Source organism: Ailuropoda melanoleuca, chromosome 2 (assembly GCF_002007445.2).
Source record: "Ailuropoda melanoleuca isolate Jingjing chromosome 2, ASM200744v2, whole genome shotgun sequence".
Lineage (NCBI taxonomy): Eukaryota > Metazoa > Chordata > Mammalia > Carnivora > Ursidae > Ailuropoda > Ailuropoda melanoleuca.
The window spans coordinates 3,372,699-3,395,529 of NC_048219.1; the positions used below are offsets into that span (position 1 = coordinate 3,372,699).

Sequence of the window (22,831 nt, forward strand, 5' to 3'; positions counted from 1 at the left end):
ATGTGGCATAACAAAACATTAGGAACGCATGGTTCCAAGGATTATATTGTTATACGAAGAGAACTATACAACCCCTAGAAATTATGTAGCTTTATATTAACATGAAATGATGGCCACGGTTTATTGCTAAGTTGAGAAAAAGATTACAAAACAATACATGCATCGTGATCCTTTTGTGTGTGTGTGTGTGTGTGTGTGTATAATTTTATGCACATAAAATCTAGAAGGATCTATAATAAATTTTTTTTAAGATTTTATTTGAGAGAGAGATAGCAAGAGAAAACATGAGCCAGGGGGTGGGGGAGCAGAGAGGGAGAAGCAGGCTCCCCTCTGAGCATGGAGCTCGACGTGGGGCTTGACCCTAGCTGAAGGCAGATGCCCAACTGACTGAGCCACCCAGGCGCCCCTAGAATCTATAATAAAATGTTAACGTGAGGTTATAGGTAATTTTTTGCTTCTTTATGCTTACCTTACATATTTCATATATTTCATTGTAATTCTCACAAGCATATATTACATATTATTTTACTGGGCATTTTTTTTAATCTATAATTTACATACCCTAAGCTTTGAGTATTTAAATTTTGAGTAAAAATATTTTTTATTTTTGCTTTGTATTCTGTTTTCATAGATACGTTGAATTTAATAGTTTGAGTTTTTTTTAGGAGGGAATCCCATGGCTGTGGTCAGCAAACAAGTAAATATGGAATTGGCCAAGATCAAGCAAAAATGCCCACTTTATGAAGCCAATGGACAAGCTGTAAGTTGAGGACAAACAGAACTTTTCAAAATTTCTTTGGTTCAGTCGAAACAACAATTTGGGGGAAATGTGTGGATGAATATACACACATATCAGTATGTGAACTGAGGATAGAAATTATGTGACATTTTGATTGTTCCTTAACTGTGAGCTATATAGGAAGGCATTATTACTGCATATGTGCAAATTTACATGCCTATTTAGGCATTTATGTTTAGACATGTCATGAAGGCTAGCTAGACAGTTGATTTTTTTTTTTAATTTGGCTGTGGCCACCTACTCTAAGAGACCTGTGGAATTGACACCTGACTCTTCATTTCTTTGTATTGTGCCTCCCATCATGTGCTTTAGCTCTGTGTGCTCTTTACGACTTCAGTTTCATGTGTGTAGGTTCAAGACTTTGATACGCTAGTAGCCAGATGGTGATACTGAACTCAGATGCTTAGGCAGATAAAAGTGTTTATTGAGCAGAGGCATAGAAGCTTCCTATACTTAGTAGGCCGTAGCATGGCAGTGATGTTTGTTATGAGGGAGTAAGAGCAGTTTAACAACAACTGTACTGGGAGGCTTAGATCATGTAAGTCAGTCCTAATTTTGGGGGGTGGGTGCAGTTCAAAAGTTCGAATTCAGAATTTTACCAACCCTTCCCTATCAGGAATGAGCAAGTTTACCATTCTTAGGATATAAGCATGTTATCAGCTTTATATTTTGAGAAAGGGAAGATTCATGATGCATATGGCAGTTTAGCTATTGTTGCTAAAGGTGGTAAGATCTCAACTCTTGAATTCAGTCTGCTAGGTCCGATGGACATCCTCACTAAAGCCTTTAGGCTTTGTGGGGTTCCTATCAGAAGAGGACAGACTTAAGGGAATGCTTTGGCTTCTATCCTCACCATTCTGGATTTGGATTCCTCCCAGGGCTTGTTTTGGGGGTGGGACAACCTTCTGGCGGAATAAACAAAATAGAATGAATGGAGAGAAAAAGGAGGAAGTAGAGCTTAAGTCAACAGTTCAATAAACTTTTGTTACTCTGCAAAGATCCATAAAGTCTTTAGACATGAATAAGACAGTCCCTGCCCTAGGAGACTCCACAGTCTAGTGGGACTTGTACACAGATAATTGTTTCCCAACTTTTTATTATGGAAATGTTTAAACCTATACGAAAGTAGAAAGAATAGTGTAAAAATGGACTTTCGTTTATTCTAGTCTTGTTGCATCTGTTCAGTCCCTTCTGTGTTTTTTGGTCTGGGGTATTTTAAAGCAAATCACAGTCAATCAGCAAGTATATATTAAATATTTGCCAAAATCTAGGCATTGTTCTCAACATTTACTATGTATTCCCTGTGACTCTAGCTATCTTATGAACCCAAGAACATCAGGAATTATAAGTACCATTAAAATCTGTGGTACAGCCCCCACCCAAAAAAAACACACCCACCAGAAAGATACTGCTCATACATATTCCAGTAACGCAAGGCAGATTTGCCAAGGGTTAGATAAAAGGATAAATTGCTATGAAGAGCCAGTGGGGAGGGGGAGAGAGAAAGAGTCAAAGTCTCTGAAAGTGGGAGGGGCAAGGGTAGGGAGAGATTTAGAGGGAAAGAGAGCATTTGTGAAGGTGGCTTAGGACTTAATGTGGTTGTGGAGGAAGGTTTAAGACTAAGAGACGTCTCTGAAGGAGGATGGGATTATACTGGTGGGGCTAAGATACAAAACTGAAGATGAGCGTGAAGAATGTTGCTTACTAGGCTGATTTGTAGGTTGGGACTTCAGAGGGTTGAAAGCAGGAAAAGTGACGTGACCAGATAGGTGTTTTAGGTAGATAGACAATAATGTAGAGAATTGAATTGAAGCAAGGCCTCTGAAGTACATATTACATTAGTCCTCAAGAAGTAACCAAAGGTTATCACTGGTCATTGAGACACTGTCTTTTTCTTTAGACTTTCCTGAATATAGAGCAGGTTTAGTCTTTCTGACAAGTTTTTTCTAATAGAAATACCCAGAGAAATTGTCTCTTCCTTTCTTGGTATTAGAGGAACTTTAACACATTTTTAAAACATTTGTTTCTAAATAGTATACCAGCATTCCCCTCAAGTGTGGCCTGCAATGAGCTGCTAATTCATCAACTATTGGGTTACCAGTATGGGATGAGATAAAGATGTCGCTTGTGCCAGAATATAAAATAAACTACATCATTAGGCACACTGTTAGTTCAAATGATGATTTGGGGGACGTGGGGGTGAGTAGCAGGACTTCCCAATGAAAGAAGTGGTGCTTCAGTTATGATCTGACATAAGCTCCTTATCTCACCAGGACCAGCCCTTCGAGTAGCACCGCAGTGAGCCTCCGTGAACCGGTGTGCGGTTCTCAGCATTCTGTATTTTTCCAAGTGCAGTTTGTAGTTGTCATTCAACTCTGACCTTTACAAAAGGGTTTCTCTGACTCAGCGTGTTTGTATTTGGTGCAGTAGCCAAATGGCAGGGAGGATTCTTCAGGCACCCTCAAACTGAGGAGAAAATTCTTCTCAGCTTTAAGTTCTGTTTGCCTCAAGTTAATCAAACACAAGAAGTCACATTAATGATTTTGTAGTCTGGTTCAGAGTGGAAATGGACACCTGTTAACCAGTAGATTGGCTTTTGGCTTAGAGGACAAGAACTAAGAGCTGTAGTTTCATTAATTTTGTTTATAATTACAAATCTGTTTCTTCAGAAACCTGAGGAGTAAGTAGGTCAGTTGCTTCATTCTCTCATTTTGCAGGGGAAGAATGTAAAGCTCAGACATGGTGTTTGCCTAGGGTCGTTCCAGTCAATAATTTGTACAGCCCAGAATATATTGCCTGGTATCCCAGATCACATTCCCTTACAGGCATACATTGTTTTATTGTGCTTTGCTTTATTGCATTTTGCAGATATTGCCCCCCCTTTTTTAATACAAATGGAAGATTTGTGGCAACCCTGCATAGAGCAAGTTTGTCAGCACCATTTTTCCAACAGCATTTGCTCACTTTGTGTCTCTGTCACATTTTGATAATTCTCACAATATTTCAAACTTTTTCATTATTTATTATGATAATATGTGATCAGTGATTACAACTTACTGAGAGCCTGGATGATGGTTAGCATTTTTTTTTTAGCAATAAAGTAGTTTATTTAAGGTATGTACGTTGTTTTTTAGACATAATGCTATTGCACACGTAGACTACAATACAATGTAAACATAACTTTTATATGCACCGGGAAACCAGAAAATTCATTTGATTCACTTTATTATGGTGTCTGGAACCAGACCTGCAGTATCTCGGAGATATGCCTGCACCGTTCTGCTATGTCTGGCTGGTATTTCAGAGAAGGTGGGGACTGGAGTAAGTGCGTGCAACTCCAGCTGCCTGTGTGACTTCATCAGCTGCGTGTTCTTCTCCAAGAGCCTTCTTTTAATAGTTGCTCTAAGGAGGCAGCAAGACCCCCCCCCCACCCCGGAGTGGACATTCACTCAGACGTTGATTTTGCTTTAGTAAACCGTTGAAGGAAATGGGTTTGTCTTCCTCCATTCTTTGTAGACAGCCTCCGTGTAAAAGAGGGTGATTTGATGGTTCTGTTGTTAGTACATAGAAATTAATTCCCTCATCCTGCACAAAGTCAGCAGTTAGCTCAGAGTGACAGCTGTCATTTGTAATATCATCTTAAGGACCTGTCACCATACCTAGTCATTTTGCTGCTATATATATATATATATATTTTTTTTTTTTTTTTAAAGGTTTTATTTATCCATTTGACAGAGAGACAGCCAGCGAGAGAGGGAACACAAGCAGGGGGAGTGGGAGAGGAAGAAGCAGGCTCCCAGCAGAGGAGCCTGATGTGGGGCTCAGTCCCAGAACGCTGGGATCATGCGCTGAGCCGAAGGCAGACGCTTAACCGCTGTGCCACCCAGGCGCCCTCCATTTTGCTGCTATAAAAAAAAAAAAATCACATGGCAAGTGGTTTTTGTTCTGTTATCTTGTTATTGTTTTAATCACAATCACAGGAATCCCTGAAAGAGTTCACTTCATTCTCTCTGGTCCTGCATTGCAGCTGGGATGTTGAGCTTCTGTGTGTATTTTTGACAGAAGCTTATTTTATGGCTCTAGAGGACTACAACAAGGGCTTTCTTATTTGGTTCTAATACAGGATGTCCCTATAATTAGACGTATCTTCCAAGCCTATAAAAACAGAGCTAATACAGCAGCTGTCCTCAGATTGACTAATGATGAAGTTATTCTCTGAACTATGCTGTAATCAGCTTTAACTGGATATGGAGATAGTTGGGAAATAGGGTAATTCATATTTCAGGAATAATTTGGGAATCTCCAGTGAGGAGACTGAAAACATGGATTTGTGTGGAGATGGGGGAAATAGTAATTATAAATGTTTTCTGTGTATCTTCTTGTACACATGTAACTCAGGGGCTTTAAATTCTAGTTTTATTTTGGCTTTTTTGAGTAATGAAACAGCATCTTAATCAAATTACTGCACTGCTATAGCATTTTGCATTATAAAATCTCTAGTGTCCACTGGGGGTAGGGAGTTGGGCTTTTTTGTAGTTTTTGTTGTTTTGTTTTTACCAAGTGAGGCCCAGTAACTAGTTGGAGAAACAGATCTTGATTTTCTTCTTGGGAATAGCTCAGCTTTTGTGAGGAAGAAAGATGTATTTGAAAGGTAAAAAGTGCCAGGTCTTTTACGAAGGCCATTAATTGGTTATACTCTGTACCTACCTCAATTCAGCAAGTTGTCACTTGCATTCATATGGAGTGATGCTTGGGTTGGTTATACTTTTGACACAGGCCTGCTTGCCTTTTAGTTTTCCTTTTCCTTTGTGGAAACAGGTTTTTTTTTGGTTTTTTTTTTAAGATTTTATTTATTTATTTGGGGCGCCTGGGTGGCACAGCGGTTAAGCATCTGCCTTCGGCTCCAGGGCGTGATCCCGGCGTTATGGGATTAAGCCCCACATCAGGCTCCTCTGCTATGAGCCTGCTTCTTCCTCTCCCACTCCCCCTGCTTGTGTTCCCTCTCTCGCTGGCTGTCTCTATCTCTGTCAAATAAATAAATAAAATCTTAAATAAATAAAATCTTTTTTTTTTTAATTTGAGAGAGAGAATATGAGCAGAGAGGAGGGGCAAAGGGAGAGGGAGAAGCAGATGCCCTGCTGAGTAGGAAGCCAGGACCGTGAGATCATGACTTAGCCAAAGGCAGATGCTTAACCTACTGAGCCACCCATGCGCCCCAAGATTTGGTATTTTAAAGGTGGTTTTTCTCTACCTTTTAAAATCTTCCAATCTCCACTTTTTATTAATGTAAAAATCTCATGCCTTCCTTTAATAAATGTTCCTAAAGATGCAAAATAGTTACTTTCCTTTCAAATATAATTATAATACTGACTTTGCTTTTCCAAGCTTTATTTATTCATTTCATAAGAATTTACAGAGCACCTCTACTGTTTGCTAGAAACTGCTAGGGTGAACTGCTTTGATGTGTTGTGTGTGCCTTCTCCATGCAGCTTAGTTACTGCTTTAGAGAAGTCCATTATTTACATCCCCTAAAAGATTCCTAATGAGGTTAAAAAAAAGTGGGGGTAGACAACCGGTTCCATTTATAGAATCACAATGAATTTTATTTGGACTAAGTATATACCTGTTGTCTTTATTCTCTCTTTAAGGATATTAGCTGTATCTCATTTCTTTTAGTTATTTGGGAATCTGAATTAGAGACTCTTCAGATGTAAATATTTCTTCCAGGTTTTACCGAAGGAACTAATCTTAATCTTTTGTTTTATCGTAAGTCTGGAAGTGCATGGGAATGGGAGAGACAGATTTACTGTAGCCTTTGTTGGCCAAATTTGGCCATTACAGCTGTTTTTCATTGTGTTATTCTTAGGATTTCTCTGGCTAAATCTCCAGCCTTTGGGTGTCCAGAACCTAGCAGCACCTAACTCCATTTTGCTCTGCTGCTGGAGAGCTTATGCACACTGGAAGCAAGAGAAATGGACAGAGTTTTGAAGACTTAAAGGGTTTGTGATGATAGAATGTAACCAGAGGTAGAACTGGGGAGAGCTGTCCTCCCTCTGAGATGACTTCCTGCAGGACTAGGACCCTGTCCAGAAAGTCACTTGGCTCTCCCTGAATTTATTCTGCGTGGGCTAGATAGCCAGGCTGCTCTTCCCACAGCCGGGCTCAGGGATGCTCCATGTCATCTCTACAGGACCAGAGCGGTCAGGGTTGTACCTGTTTAGAGCAGTGAGACATGCCAGATTCTTCGTTTGAAGGAACTGTTGGAGCCTTTCATAGAGAAGTAAATGGCTTTGAAAAGTTGTAATCAAATCTTTCAAAAAAAGAAAGTCTGTTTCACTGATATCCTTTTTGAGTCTTTGCTAGAGAACATTATCAAAGATACTTTCCCTTCTTAGTTTGCTGTTCTGTGTTCTTGATATGTTGTCACAGAAATCCAGCTGCCATCACACATGGTGCTTAGCCCCTTGCAGTCACTTGGTGAGTTCCTTTCGCAGGATGCAGTTTAAGAAGCTAGAGTAGAATAGTCAGGTAAAATGAAAATTATTGTGCCTTGTGTTTAAAGACTGCCAGTATTTCAGCTCCTTTCCATAATTTTTTATGGAACTAACAGTTCAAGGGTTCTCACCAAGGGGAGGACGGTGACCTGAAACAGGTACCTCAGGGGTGTTCAGGGGCTGGTCAGTTACTAAAGTTCTTTTCATTATCTGAGTATGTCAAATAGAACATATCTGACTAGCTTAATTTTAGAAACCGATTCAAGATTTAAATATGTCAAAAATACATTTTGGTTTTTTCCCCAGTGTTGGTTTCCTAATGGACAAGTATTTGCTATTTTCCAAGTATTTCTTTAATTTCAAAGTGGAATTCTAAAGTTAATAGGAACAAAATCCAGGTTTGAAAGCTATCCCTGGTCTCTCTGCCAACAGTCCTAAAATTGCTTAACTAGGTGGAAAATGGGTGGGGCCTAAATGCTGTCTCATATTCTGGAAGGTGGAATCTCCAGTTAGAGCAGAGGACCCAGTCAGTGGGCCAGAGATGCAGTGTGTCATCCTGGTGTCAGTCAGACGAGGCAGTCATCTTTTGGTTTGGTTTTTGTTTGTTTGATTTTGTTGTTGTTCTTGTTACTGTTCCGTGTTTTTCCTTTTCTCTTTTATTGAGTTTTGCTTTATTCCTCACTGCTTTCTGATGCCATCTCCCTTTACCACCCTCACACCCGCCTCCCCAAACTGCCTTTCTTTTGCCCATTTCTGTGCTTTGACTTTCCCATTTTGGTCTCTATACAGTCTGTTCCTTGTTTCTCTGGTGGTTGCAGCTTCTGAGCTAACAGAATGCTTCTGTCATGCTGTGTGTTTAAAGCCTTGATTTTACTGCTGTCGTACAAAACTAAACTTGACGTGGCTGTTGGGCTGTTATTTACAGTTTATTTCTCTCTCTGCTGCACTGGTTAAAAGGACACTGTCAAGGTATTTTTTTTTATAATTTTTTTCAAATCATTTTCTTCACTGTTTACAATAACCCATTAAAAGCTTGAAACTTAGATCTTTGCCTTCCAAAGGTCCTCTCCATCATACATTCACACTGGTTTGTTGTTGTAGAGCTGCGCCTGTATGTTGGGCTGGTGCCATTTGAGTTTTTGTCATTGAAAGCGCATGTAAAAAGGTTTTTTGTGGGGGGCGGTGTGGGCGGACTAAAGGGGAAAGCGTTACGAATCAAGTGGGCTGCTCAGCAAACAGAGGGAAGAAACAAAAGGTCAAATTTGGTCCCTCTAACCTTGACAGTGTCCCTTTAAATGTTTCTCTACCACAACCCCTGGACCCCAGTTACTGAGCCTGAGTGCTGCGTACTTTTCAGTATGAACTTCCCTATGTGACTGCCGCCCTAGCTACAAAGATTAAAGCTCGTCTGAAGCAAGCCATTCAGTTGACGCTGGAAGAGCTTTAATCTGTACCATTCGCACACTTGGGTATTGGCACATTCTGCCCTGTTGGAGAGGCACATGTGAGCTGGTCCCTCTTGCTTCTGTAGCATCCTCTTGCTAGGCATTTTTGAAGCCACACAGAAATATCACTGTTTTGTACTCCAGGAAAAGCAGTCGTGCACATTGCATCTGGGATCAGTTAAGATCTCATAACTATATAGATTTCATGTTAAAAAATGTAATTGTTTCCTTTTTTAAAGAGACATCAAATTTAGAGTTTCTAGAACCATCTTTGGCAACATCATTGCAGGAATCACACTGAGCAAAATTTCAGCATTGCTTTGAGCTGCTCTGTATATGACCCATCACATCATTGAGGAAAAGCAACTGACGAGAAAGTCAATGAAATTCCTGACAAGAGGGTCTCTTCCATCAGCTCTGATAGCTGTGTAATCAGAATAAGTAGGGGTGTCACCGAGAGCGCCTTCCTTTGGCCATGGAGGTGAATGGGTAGGTCAGATGTGTTTGATCCACCGAGTCTCAGGTACCACTCCTATGTAAAGGGCACCAAGTATCCAAAGTCTGATTCTCTGCCTTATTTCTCAACATAAACCAGAAGATTCTCAGGGATTTATATTTCTTAGGCCAAGGGGGATTCTCTAATTCATAACAATTTCCTGATCATTCCCATCTTTGGCCTTTTAGAATTTGATGCTTTAGAATATGATTCTGATTGGGTCAGTTATGGTGTCATATTTACAGTTCCAAAAGAGAGTTGCAGTCCTTTTCCCTTTCCTTTTTGGGTGCAGATTGTACTTCTGCCATATTCTTCTGCCACACGGTGGCTCATCCCGTAGAGTTACTTGTGCGACTCCTCGGTGGAGGGCAGAGACTGGTGCCTGAAAAAGTGTCTGGTAATTGGAAAGGGCAGAAACTAAGGCGTTTCAGACGAGAGGTAGAATCTTACCGTGATGGTCTCACCCACCAGTTACCTCTGACTGTGAAAGATCACTGCTCCTTGGCCTTAGTGTGTATTAGAACTTTCTTTAATGCTGTCTTCTTACTACCAATTTTAGGTTGGCTGTAAAGTGAAATTCCTATTTCGAACCCCGTTTCCCAGTTGCTGCCCAGTTTATTCTGGCAAGAGATGCTTTAGACATGCTTGCCTTAGAGATGCTTGTTTTTCTTGTTCCTCCCGTGAATTCAGCAGGAAAGTTGCAGATGCAGCTTACTTAGGACTGAATTAAGCAGTAGCAGAGGGATTTGTGTCAACTAACTGCCGGTATCAGCAGGCAGGGCCACAGCAGGGATTAGGAATATGGTCTTGCAGCCTGATGATCTGCTTCACAGACTGCTGTCTTCCTGCAGTCATGAGCTAGGCCTGGTACCTCAGTCACTTCTAGTCTACGAGCTTTGGACATTCAGCTCTGAACTGAACTGGTGCCATAAAACACTGCTGCTCTGCAGAAGAATGAAGGTGCTGTTGTTCTGATTAACAGTCGTGAATTTCACTTCTCTCTTCCCTACTCCCACCTGAAATTCATCTTTGAGGGAAAGGCAATACCTTGGGCTTCTTATTTTTCCATCCTGCCCTTATTCTGGAAGGCCCTCAGGTGTGTTGACATAGTTTTTGTTCTCTGAGACTTTTCCAGTGTGTCATTTGCATGTCGGCCCAGCTTCTCTCAGTGCATGTCGGCTCCAGGACACCCTGTGCTCCACGTAACTTCTGTTAGCACCAATTAGCACCAGTGGGCATCCTGTGGCCATTCATAGAGGTGGGGTCCCAGCTCAGAGGGCAAAATTGGGAGAATAGAAACTATCAGGGCCAAACATTTCATACCTCATTTAATGGAATTGACCACTTCATAGAAAAGAACGTTGGAATCATTGTCCTCAAAGGTTCCCCTTTGAGGTACATATTTTGACCTTTTAAACTGGAGAGCATTTATTTGTGTTTTCATGGATGGTTATGTTTGGTCTTATTATAAGGACCAACTCTGCTATACTTCGGATTTTCAGGTTCCTAAAGAGAAAGATGAAATGGTAGAACAAGAGTTTAACCGGTTGCTAGAAGCTACATCTTACCTTAGTCATCAGCTAGACTTCAATGTTCTCAATAATAAGCCTGTGTCCCTCGGCCAGGCGTTGGAAGTCGTCATTCAGTAAGTACTTTGATACTGCTTGTTGTATAATGAATTCCATGTACAGATTTGCTATTTATGCTTTAAGGTTTTCAGCAAGTCTTATTTGAGCTAGTTTTCACTTATTTCCCTGTGAATTAAATCTCGAAGTAAAACCATTTTTAGAAATGATTTAAGGCCCCTCTCGATTCTAAAATGCATAGCTTTTATGGTACTGAACTATATTTAACATAGCCGAGAAGATAATTCGCCACCCGCCAACTTTCTTGTTCCAAAGTATTAGAAATTTCAGTAGGCTTTGATGTCCTTGAATGTTTTTGATGGGTTCCTGTCTTAGGCTGCAAAGCTGGCTGTGTGGCCAAGGCATATGTGTTGTCTCTTTTAGATTACAAGAAAAGCATGTCAAAGATGAGCAGATTGAACATTGGAAGAAGATAGTGAAGACTCAGGAGGAGTTGAAAGAACTTCTTAATAAGGTGAAATTTTATATTTTCCTCATAGCTGAAGATGCGTCAGTGCTGGGGGCCAGGTGGGCTTTTGAAATTTTCAGTTTTGTTTTTTTTCCTCTGGGGGAGAGAAGGTCTGTGCAGCTGGGACTCACTATTCTTAAAAAAATAGTGACTAACAAAAGGCACAGTGTTATCTGTCAGTCTTTCGGTTGTACTATTAGCAAATTGTTGCCAGGGGAAATAGATCTTTTCTGTGTCAGGTTCCCTTTGCTAAAGCTAGCCCAGTGCCCTCTGCTGGATTCTGTGGTAAGAGGGAAATGAGCTGTGCGGGGGTCAGATTCCCACTGATGAGGACAAGTCTGCAGCCCAGGACCGTAATTCACGGCCGGAACTATCTCACTTTCAGTGCCAGCTATGGGGGTAGTCCTCAGTGGTATGTCTGCTGAGGGCTCTTCTTTCCCACCACTTCGCAGAGGCCTGGTTCCAGACTGGGAAACCATTTGTTTTCTCCTGATCCTGCCATCTGCAAACATAGTATAAGCTTAGGGAGAAAATGTGAAGTGGGACAGCCCCTGTGGGGAGCTTTTTAATGCAAAATCTGGGTGCGTCTTGTAACCAGACTCTTGCCTCGCTCTCTCACTGTGCCTTGTCTCTTCATCCTGTCAAATGAGAAGAGGTCTGTGCCCACTTTCTTCATGGATTGTGTGTGGCATGTGTGACATGAGCAGAGGCTGGAGAACAGCCAGCTGACGGATAGCTGTGGGGCCCAGTACCATCAGAAAGCTGAGAGACTAACCTTAGGAATGGCTCTGGAAGGTTCTGTGTGGTGATTTAGCTTTTTACATAATTTAGAAAACAAATCATGACAATTTGTTCCCCAAAACAGTAAGTTAACGCGGTGCTTTGTTTTTCCTGGAATTTGATTTTTATGTACATATATGTTGTTTTAAATTAGTGGAACACTCTTGTTCTCCATTTGTTTTGGAAGGCAGAGGCGATCGTTCGTCTGTGATAATGGTGTGTCACTCTGTGTGGAACCCGCAGGGTCCCCTATTCTACAGGGTCAGGATGCAGAAGAGATGTCTGAGAGTTTCCAGGACTGGCGTGGTAGCCTGTTCGGCATACTTGCAGTTTAGGGGAGGAACCGGAGCGTGTGATTTGGAGAGGGATTACATCACTATCTGAAATGGTTAATTTGTATTTTTCCCTCTTAGATGGTAAATTTGAAAGAGAAAATTAAAGAGCTCCATCAGCAATACAAAGAAGCGTCTGAGGTCAAGCCACCCCGAGATATCACTGCCGAGTTCTTAGTGAAAAGCAAACACAGGGATCTGACTGCCCTCTGCAAGGTGTGGTACCCGTGCGTGCCTGGGTGGTTTTCCTTAGAATCCTAAGAGTGTAGATCTGGGAAACTTTGGAAAAGGGGGAGCCACTAACCAATCCCAGGTGCCTGTGGTAGAATAGGGTTTGGTACACCGAAACCAAGGGGACTGACTGGGTTAGTTTGAGATCTGCTTTTTCTGCAGGATTTCTACTTTGCTTTTACAGTCTTGTACTTCACCTTACTTACATCTCAGTTTAGCTCCCTGTCATAGTTTATCCCTGTCAGTTTAGAATAATGATAACATAGACTTCAGTCATTTGGTAACAAACTGTCTGATTGAAATCCCTAACTTAGTGTCTCTTAGCCAGGGGATTTTAGATTCCTTTAATCACCTCATCTGTGACACAGTGTTGATACTTCTCCTTTGTAAGGGATCGAACATGCTCCCCCATGCCAGGGCCGGGGTAAATGTACAGAAAGTGGCCGTTGCTCTCCTTTTTCACCCTTACTTTGTAGCACACTGGTGTGCTCTCCTTCCTTCATCTCCTCCTGCGTGCCCTCTCCCTCCTCCGTACCCTGTCTTCGTTCTGGGCTCATGTGGTAACTTGCCTCCAAGAACAACCCTCCGGAGCCCTGGTGCAGCCTTAAGCTGAGGCGTACTCCCAGATATGACCTGGACAGGGAGGTGGTCCAGGCCTTACACTTTGTGGTATAAACAACTAGGTTGGTCTCTGACCCATTAAAATGAACCCAGTTCTCTTGATTTTATCAGGAATACGATGAATTAGCCGAAACACAAGGAAAGCTAGAAGAAAAACTTCAAGAATTGGAAGCCAATCCCCCAAGGTGAGGAAAATGCACAAATGTTCAGAGGAATAGCTTTTGCTGTTCTTCGTTATATTTAGAAGGAAAATTACAAAGCACTGTGGGCTTTTATTTATGTCCAGTGAATGGATTGTGACCTTAATGTGTAGGTGTGTCTTAAATATTTAAATATATTGGTTTTTGAAAAGATAACTTTTCTCCATAAGATCTGATATTTGAATGAAATATACTGTCTTCCTGTGAGTGGAATAGAAGGTGGTAGGTATTGCTTTAAATTCCTGTAACTCTGAGGACTAGGAAAGTAGTATACTTTTGACAGTGAATACTTATATGCTGATACTGTGCTCCATGATGCATCTGGCCTCCAATATATCTGCTCTGTTCTGGAGCTGGGGATGCTACCCATTCTTGCTTTAAAAAAAAAAAAAAATCACGCTCTATTTATAAAACAGATAAGCTTTTATAATGCCAGGTACTGATAGGAAGAAGTCGTTTTTGTTTTAAGATTTTATTTATTTGACAGAATGATTACAAGCAGGGGGAGAGGGAGAGGGGGAAGCAGACTCTCCACTGAGCAGGGAGCCCAATGTGGGGCTCGATCCCAGGACCCTGGGATCAGGACCTGAGCCAAAGGCAAACGTTTAACCAGCTGAGCCACCAAGGCACCCCATCTCCCCCCACCCCCCAGACAAATGAAGCCTGATAGTAATTTCCTTTATATAATGAGCTTTGCACTTCTCTAGGCACCAGTAATAAAGGAGTTACTCAGACAGATAAGCCTACTTTTGACTTGTAATTTCTTTATATAAGGCACAGTACCAGGCTTAGGTTCCTGAGTTACTAAGATTGTCCACATCAGCCCACTGAGAATAGTAGTGCTTTAATAACCTGTGCTGCTCTGTTTTCATGTTACAGTGACGTGTATCTCTCATCAAGAGACCGACAAATACTTGATTGGCATTTTGCAAATCTTGAATTTGCTAATGCCACACCTCTGTCTACACTCTCCCTTAAACATTGGGATCAGGTAAAATTCCTTTATCGTTTATTTTGTGCACATATCTTTGAGAGGGTTCTTAGGAGAAACCTGATTTGTATGTGTCTTTTTAAACAGCTTTATTAAGAGAATTTACATTTCAGTACAATTTACCTATTTTAAGCAAACAGTTTGAAGTTTTGCCAAACGTACACGGTCATGAGTCACCCCCACCATCAAGATACAGAACATTTCCATCCTGGAAAGTTCTTCCTTGCCTCTTCACAGTCAGTCCCCAGTCCTCCCACTCCTGGCCCAGAACCACCCCTGATTTCTTTTCTCTCACTGTTGTTTTGCTTTTTCTAGAATTACATATAAATTGAACCATATGGTATATAATCATACAGGATGTAGCCTTTTATGTGTGATTTCTTTCACTTAGCAAAGTTATCGAGATTCATTTTTATTGGTAGTGTATCAGTGGTTTGTTCCTTTTCGGTGTTCGGTGTACCCGTTGTATGGTTGTGCCATAGACTGTTTATCCGTACACTGGTACATTGCTGGACATTTGGATGGTTTCCTGGTTTTTTGACTATAAATGATGGGAGTTGCTATGAACATTCACGTCTTTCTTTTGGGTATATATCTAGGAGTGAAATTGCTGGGTCTTACGCAGATTTTTAACTTTGTAGAAACTCCAAACTATTCCAAATTGCATTCCCACCAGCAGTGTATCAAAGTTCTCCTTCTTCCACATCCCCACCAACACTTGGTACTGCCAGTTTTTAAAAATTGAGCCATTCTACTGGGTGTATAGTACATTTCATTGTGGTAATTTGCATTTCCCGAGTGATGGGTAATGTGAAGAACCATGGGTGATGTGAAGCATCTTTTCATGTACTTATTGGCCATTTGTATGTCAGTTCATTGGTGGAAAGTCTGTTCAGATCTTTTGCCCATTGTTTAAAAATCTGGTTGACCTCTTATTAAATTGTGTAAGAGTTGATTATGTTCTTTAGATTCTGGATACAATTCCTTTGTCAGATTTTTGTTTTGTAAGTATTTTCTTGCAGTCCACATCTTCCTTTTTCATTTTCTGGATGGTATCTTTCAAAGAGCAAAACTTGTTAATTTTATGAAGTTCCCTATTTCTTCAACTCTCTTTTATAAGCTTTGTGCTTTTTGTATCCTGAAAAATCTTTGTCTAAACTTAGATCACTGAATCTTCTCTTGTTTTCTTCCTGAAGTTTTATGGACTTAGCTCTAATGTTAGGTCTATGATTCATTTTGAGTTAATTTTTGTGTACAATGAGAGATGAGGGTAGGGTTCATATTTTTCCGTATGGTTATCTAATTAATTATTCTAGCACCATCGTTTTTCTTCATTTGTCTTGGCACCTTTTTTGAAAATCATTTGACCATGTGTGAGACTATTTATGGTTATTCCTTCCTAGTCATTCATTTGTCCACGTGCCACTATCATATGGCCTTGATTACTGCTGCTTTATGATAGTCTTGAAATTAGGTAGTGTAAGTTCTTCAACTTTTTTTTTTAATCATTTTGGCTACTTTAGGTCTTCTGTATTTCCATAAAAATTTTAGAATCAGCTTATCAATTTCTATTAAAAAAAACACCTTCTGGGACTTTGATTGGTATTGGGATTTGAACATGGTATATCTCTCCATTTATTTAGGTTTTCTTTAATATTTTTCAGCCATATTTTACAGTTCTGAATGTACAGATTTTACATGTCTTTTGTCAAATTATTAAGTATTTAAGTGTGAGTTACTCTTGACTGGTGAGAAACCACAGGACTTCTTAGATATTGAATGGATCAGTCTCTAAATCTGAGACTTTGGCCAGACCTAAGACTACAGAAATATTACATTTTTACTTACATATTTTCATTTCCATTGTACATTTTCCTTGTAAAATTAGTTTGGGTTTTTGTGTGTGTGGTTTGTTTTTTTTTGTTTTGTTTTGTTTTGTTTTTTAGATTTTATTTATTTGTCAGAGAGAGAGAGAGAACACAAGCAGGGGTAGCAGCAGAGGGAGAAGCAGGGTTCCCTCTGAGCAAGGAGCCCGATGCAGGACGAAATCCCAGGATCCTGGGATCATGACCTGAGCTGAAGACACTTAACTGACTAAGCCACCCAGGGGACCCAAATTAGTTTGAATTCTTAACCTTTAGATTATACTTTGATATTCTTTAGTGTTTGACTTAGAGTGAGGATTGGCCCTGTTAGTGGTAAAAATCTTACAGAATTCCCAGTTGGTTTTTTTTTTTTTTTTCCATGTAATACTAAATTAGACCCTTCCTTGTCACTGATATATCATTTGAAGTTTCAATATGTATCCATTCGTAATCTTATTAAATCCTGAGTGTGGTCAATTTGAACTAATCAGTATGGGGAGCAGATGAATCAGTCACTAAGTAGTGAGAGTTCTGCCAACTCAGTATTTTTACCTAATTCAAAAGAACTGTGCTGTGTTTTCTCCCAGAAATTTCATGAAATTAGAAAATACTGACTAGCCTTCAAAAATTTCTCTATAAAGAAAAATTTTCAGTAAATTCAAAGAAATAAGATCATTTTGGGAATCCTTCCGGGCCAGATGCTGACTTCTTTACTATATGGATCCTCTTGGACCAGTCTTTATAATCCCAGATTGTTTTTATCTAATTTGACCAACTTTAGTTTTGGAAGTCTTCCTCATCTTTCAAGCCTGTAAGTTTAAGAAATAAAAACGGATTTTGCTCTTAGATAGAAGAAAATGTAATTAGGATGGTGAATCAGATATTCTACCAAATCTGTAATGCATTCAAAAGCCAAACAAACATCTGAATTTATTGAATCTTCTTTCTTCGAGAGATCCCACCCCCCCTCAGATAGTCTGGACTGAGGGGTTGGGTGTGGGATTGTTAGGAGAAAACTCAATCTGGGGAAGAAGAAACTGCCCTAATCTCACTGCCCAGAGATGGTCATTAGGGACATTTAAGCGTTTTTTCGTTTTCCTCTAGTTTGTAGTCACGGCTGTGGATAGCCGTGACTGAACACTGAGTGGTGGCTCTGTAATTTCTGCCTTAGAATGTTGACTTTTCCACAAATGGTGGTTTTTCGATGTTATTCTTACAGAACTCAGGACGTATGGCATAAATTAAGAAACTATGGATGGCCTTTTCTCTCCTCTTTAGGATGACGACTTCGAGTTTACTGGCAGCCACCTGACCGTGAGGAACGGCTACTCGTGTGTGCCCGTGGCGTTAGCAGAAGGCCTGGACATTAAACTGAACACGGCGGTGCGGCAGGTCCGCTACACAGCCTCAGGTGCGGCCCCGCTTCCCTGGGGGATGAGCCTCTCGCTCTGAAACATGGCACCTGTCTTTGCTTGAATTTGACCTACCGAAAATGTGTTCGGTACATTTCCTGGTAAAATGTCGTAGCCTAGGGGCGCCTGGGTGGCACAGCGGTTGAGCTTCTGCCTTTGGCTCAGGGCGTGATCCTGGCGTTGTGGGATCGAGCCCCACATCGGGCTCCTCTGCTGTGAGCCTGCTTCTTCCTCTCCCACTCCCCCTGCTTGTGTTCCCTCTTTCACTGGCTGTCTCTATCTCTGTCAAATAAATAAAATCTTTAAAAAAAAAAAAATGTCGTAGCCTATAAACTACGACTGCTAATTATAAAAATCGGCATTGACAGAAGGATTGAGCCTGTAGAGCCATTGGGCGCTCCAACCCATCGTCGTGTAAACCAAAAACTTGACGCAAGTTTCCAACTTGTATGTGAATTCCTTTGGTATTGTAACAACTGCCAGTGAGTTTGGATCTAATTTTTGCTGCATGTATTCTTTTTTTAAAGATTCATTTATTTGAGAGAGAGAAAGCAAGAGAGCGCGAGCATAAGTGGAGGGCAGGGGGAGGGAGAGGGAGAAGCAGACTCCCTGCTGAGCAAGAAGCCCCCACGTGGGTCTCGACCCCAGGACCCTGGGATCGTGACCTGAGCTGAAGGCAGACGCTTCACCAACTGAAGCACCCAGGCGCCCCACTGAGTATATTCTTCAAGACCAGGATTTTGGCCTCTGGGTTCAGTGGGACCCACTCCTTGTATTTTTACCAACTGTGTCTTGCTCTTTGGATCCATTCTAGCCTTTCCTGTTCATGTGGGCTAACTGCTCGGGCTGGTTTCTGATACTGGGAGCAGGATCAGACTTCAAAGATGGAATTGTCCTGATTCCCACAGGCAGAAGGCTCAGTGCTCACTGCGGCTGGTTTCAGAGCACATTTAATGTGGAGTACAGAGAACCCGCTGGCCACCCACCTTTGGAATTAATAGTCTGGAACTCTCGATGATAGCTAGTCACCCCTCTCCCCTCCCCCCAGGACCCTCACGACAAGTGGAGATGTAGCCATCAACCTTGCTTACCCTTCATGACCGCTTTTCTAGGATTGCAGAGATTACCACAGATGTTCTTTTTTTTTTTTTTTTTTTTTTTTTTACAGCCCCTGAAACCATTTTCCATTTGATTTCCCCTTTATAGGCAGCTTCTAGCTGATGTCGAGACCTGTAGCCTTTAGATAGCCATTTGCAGGCAGGTGAAGAACAGTGAGAAAGAACATGAACTGAGCTCATACCAATTTTGAGCTGTTTATATATTTTCTGAAATTCTATAAATAGGTACTTGTTAAAGAAGAAAGTACCAATGAGGAAGACAACAGTAACCTCTTCTCAGTGCCTTTTCTGTGGTCCACTTGGAGCATTATCGAGACTCTGGCCAGCTAGGCATCACAGTGCGTTCTCCCGACTAGCACGGCCTGCACTTGGGTGACATCCGTAGATCCGCACCGCGGTGGTCTGGGGTCGTCCTCTCTTGCTCCTCAGTAAGCACCTAACCACCGTGGAGAGGCACTGCTTTTATTGTTACAGACCTTTAGTCTTCCCTTTGGTCTAAATTTACTTAACCCTTGGTAAATAATAAGGCTCTTAGATTAGCCCAGATCACCAGTGTATCAGGAAGGCACAAGTACCGTGGCGAAGAGCCTGGACTCTGAAGTGGACTATTAGCATTTGAGTCCTGGCAGTTAGTACCCGTGCGGCCTCGTCTGAAGTTACTTTGCCGCCTCCTCGGTTTTCTAATATTAGCAAGTGGGTGAACAGACTTCATAACCCTGTGGTAAGAATGAACTGAGATGGCGTGTGGACTCCGCTGTGTGCTGAACATTCAGTACCATCCTTATCGCCAGTGAGGTCTTTTCCCTCCACTATCTCTAGGATGTGAAGTGATAGCTGTGAATACTCGCTCCACGAGCCAGACCTTTATTTACAAGTGCGATGCAGTGCTCTGCACGCTGCCCTTGGGGGTGCTGAAGCAGCAGCCGCCGGCCGTGCAGTTCGTGCCGCCGCTTCCTGAGTGGAAAACGTCCGCGGTGCAAAGGATGGGATTTGGCAACCTTAACAAGGTAACTTGCCCTGGGCATCTCTGCACATACCTGTTGTGCAAATAGTCTTCGTGTCCTCCAATCAGATAGGGGCTTGCATTTTTGTAATTTTGCTGTGCTCTCAGCTCTGTGAGGTCAGGGTGAGAGCCTGTCAGTTCAGTCATTTCAGTGCCTATAATTTTACATATATATATGTATATATAGACTGAGTCTTCTGGGATCACTTTGCAAACCTAAGCCCACAAAAACAGCTCTAAATATTGCTTAAGTAATACATTTATGATAGGGATTTCTAGGCTTATATTGAGAGTAGATCGGAAGAAACTTTAATAAGGGTCTGAGTAGTAGTATTTCCTGTTGAGGCACAGCTGTGCTTAAGCCGTGTTCTCTGAGCCCTGTCATCGGTTCATGTGCTTCATTTTTTTTTTTTAAACAACAGGTGGTACTGTGTTTTGACCGTGTGTTCTGGGATCCAAGTGTCAATTTGTTTGGGCATGTCGGCAGTACGACTGCCAGCCGGGGTGAGCTCTTCCTCTTCTGGAACCTTTATAAAGGTAACTGCTTCCTGGTTTTAATCTTTTTCATATCCTTGCAGGAACAGAGAATTAGGAATATTCAGGGTTTTCTCAAATATATGCCTTGATTTTTTCATTAATTCAACCAATTCCAGAAATTCCTGCTAGGTGTTGGGGATGGGGGGCGGGGCAGGGAATACCTGCCATCAAGGAGCTCACATCCTAGCTGGAAATACCTAAGGAGGCAAGCCGTCTAGGAACAGGGCCGTAAGTAGAGGGTCAGAGTGAAAGCCCAGGGCACTGCAAAAGAGAACATAAAGAGAAGAATCAACCCAGCCAGGAGACACAGAACCAGGGAAGCTCCCCGTAAGGGGAAACTCATATTCCTCGTTCTCAGACTTTTGTGTCTTACTGGCTCCCTGAATCTTTGATCACTTCCTTCAGAATATATGTATCAATTTCCTATCTCCTATTTTAATTTCTTCTGTAATTGAACTGCTCTTTTCTGTGCTGCTTAAAGTGTGTGCGCGCGCGTGTGTGCGCGCGTGCGTGTGTGTGCGTGTGTGTGCGCGTGCGTGCGTGTGTGTGTGCGTACGTGTGCGTGTGTGTGTGCGCGTGCGTGTGTGTGCGCGCGTGTGTGCGTGCGCGTGTGTGTGTGCGCGTGCGTGTGTGTGCGCGTGTGTGCGTGTGTGTAAAAATCTCATGTCTTCTACTTCACGGCCTGTGCATGTACTGTGTGGTCTGGCCCTGGGGAGCTTTTTTCTTCTCTTCCTTCCCGACATGACATCCTCTGCCCAGCCTTTCTGGTCTTGACCTAAGTGCCACTGTTTCAAAGAGGCCTCCCAGGACACACATACTTCCCCTGCCTCAAATCTAAATTAAGTCCCTGTATTCTTTCCTCTGTATCCTTTGTTTTTCTTCATTGCTTTTATCAGTTCATAATTATAGCTGTGTGATACTTATCTATTGATCCATGGAGTTACATAGTCTAGTTTATAGCTTTTATGTCCCAGCATCTCGTACTGTGCCTATTACACAAGTCTGTTGCCTAAATAGTCACCAGATGGGTGGGTGACGGTGGTGATGGGCGTGGAGGGGCCTGGAATAGTTAAAAGGATGTAGCTCCCACCGTGGAGTGAACTGTCTTACGGTGGTCAGGGCTGAGGATTCTGTGGCTAAATATAGGAATACCTGTTGGTTTTCTTAGCAAGGTCTGAAGTTTGTATTCTGCACAGTCGTAAGCGGTTAAGTACATGAGTCACGCTTCACTGACTAGAGTTTGCCAGCTGCATTCTAAGGGATAGATTTTGAGTTGCAATTTCAGAAACCTAACTTGTGTCTAGCACGAGCGTTGCGTGTCTATCTGTTGGTCATCAGATTTCAGAGTGCCCAGAATAATGTGAGGCCTGATAAAGAAGTTTTTGAGAAGAGTCTGTAGGAAAACCCTGGAATTGGCCTTTCTGTTTCTCTAGCTCCAATACTATTGGCACTAGTGGCAGGAGAAGCTGCCGGCATCATGGAAAACATAAGCGATGATGTGATTGTCGGCCGATGCCTGGCCATCCTCAAAGGGATTTTTGGTAGCAGTGCGGTGCCCCAGGTAAGTAAGTGGGTAGGGGCAAGCGGGGATCAAGGCTCACACTAGAGCAGGGTTTGACGCAGTCTCTTTACATTGAGCAGCACAGTTTCCAGACAGTTTCAGCCAGAATTGAGAGGTGTGCTGGGTTTCATGAATGCCAATGTTTGGAGTCTGTGTGTAAGTGTGGGATTTAGGAAAGCACCCCTAGTACGTGGGCTGGGGGATTGAGAAGGCTTTTTGCTGCATGTCCCTGCATTGTATCTGCATGTGGAGTCCTACCATTCCTGCTTTTTAGACAAAGTGGTCAGACTCCCTCACGGAAGAATCACTCAGTACTTTTTTCTGTTCTTTAGGCCCACTGAAACACCTTAGATCCTTATGATTCCTTTGAAAGAAGGCATATTAATGCTTCATGTGAATTAATGAGAGACTAAAGGTCAATCCCGGGTAGGTCTATAGATTTCATAGGCAGGGCAACGTGGAAGCTTAGCTGAAAGCCATTTGTGTTGTGTGTTTTAAAGCCGAAGCATTCATCACTTGGCTAACTCTTATCTCCTGCCTCTTTACGGCTCTGTTGTATCCCCACCCACCACACCTTTTCCACCTTTTAGAGAGGACCGGTTTGTCCTCTGCCCTGTAGTAACTTCAGCTCATGCTTTTTCCTTTAGCCCAAGGAGACTGTGGTATCTCGCTGGCGTGCTGATCCCTGGGCCCGGGGCTCCTATTCATATGTAGCTGCGGGATCCTCTGGAAATGACTATGATTTAATGGCTCAGCCAATCACTCCTGGCCCCTCAATTCCAGGTGCTCCACAGGTGAGAAACTGGCAAACTACCTGGGCTTATTTGGGAAAAGGCCAGTATCCCAGGATTT

The 22,831-nt window shown here is 42.1% G+C and overlaps 1 protein-coding gene across 5 annotated transcripts in view; it reads left to right on the top strand.

Moving 5' to 3' along the window:
• The window catches only part of KDM1A (lysine demethylase 1A), a 60,808-nt gene that overhangs the window by 35,555 nt on the left and 2,422 nt on the right, over nt 1-22,831 (top strand). For 2 of the 5 annotated variants that reach the window (XM_019799966.2, XM_034646221.1), the window contains 12 exons: nt 666-760; nt 8,251-8,262; nt 10,737-10,879; nt 11,244-11,334; nt 12,522-12,656; nt 13,404-13,477; nt 14,372-14,483; nt 17,627-17,759; nt 19,698-19,885; nt 20,304-20,418; nt 21,852-21,979; nt 22,627-22,773. In XM_019799966.2, the coding sequence (XP_019655525.2) occupies nt 666-760; nt 8,251-8,262; nt 10,737-10,879; nt 11,244-11,334; nt 12,522-12,656; nt 13,404-13,477; nt 14,372-14,483; nt 17,627-17,759; nt 19,698-19,885; nt 20,304-20,418; nt 21,852-21,979; nt 22,627-22,773 (1,373 nt within the window). The remainder of the gene's footprint in view (nt 1-665; nt 761-8,250; nt 8,263-10,736; nt 10,880-11,243; nt 11,335-12,521; nt 12,657-13,403; nt 13,478-14,371; nt 14,484-17,626; nt 17,760-19,697; nt 19,886-20,303; nt 20,419-21,851; nt 21,980-22,626; nt 22,774-22,831) is intronic. The other 3 variants (XM_034646219.1, XM_034646228.1, XM_034646229.1) reach the window with 2 other exon arrangements.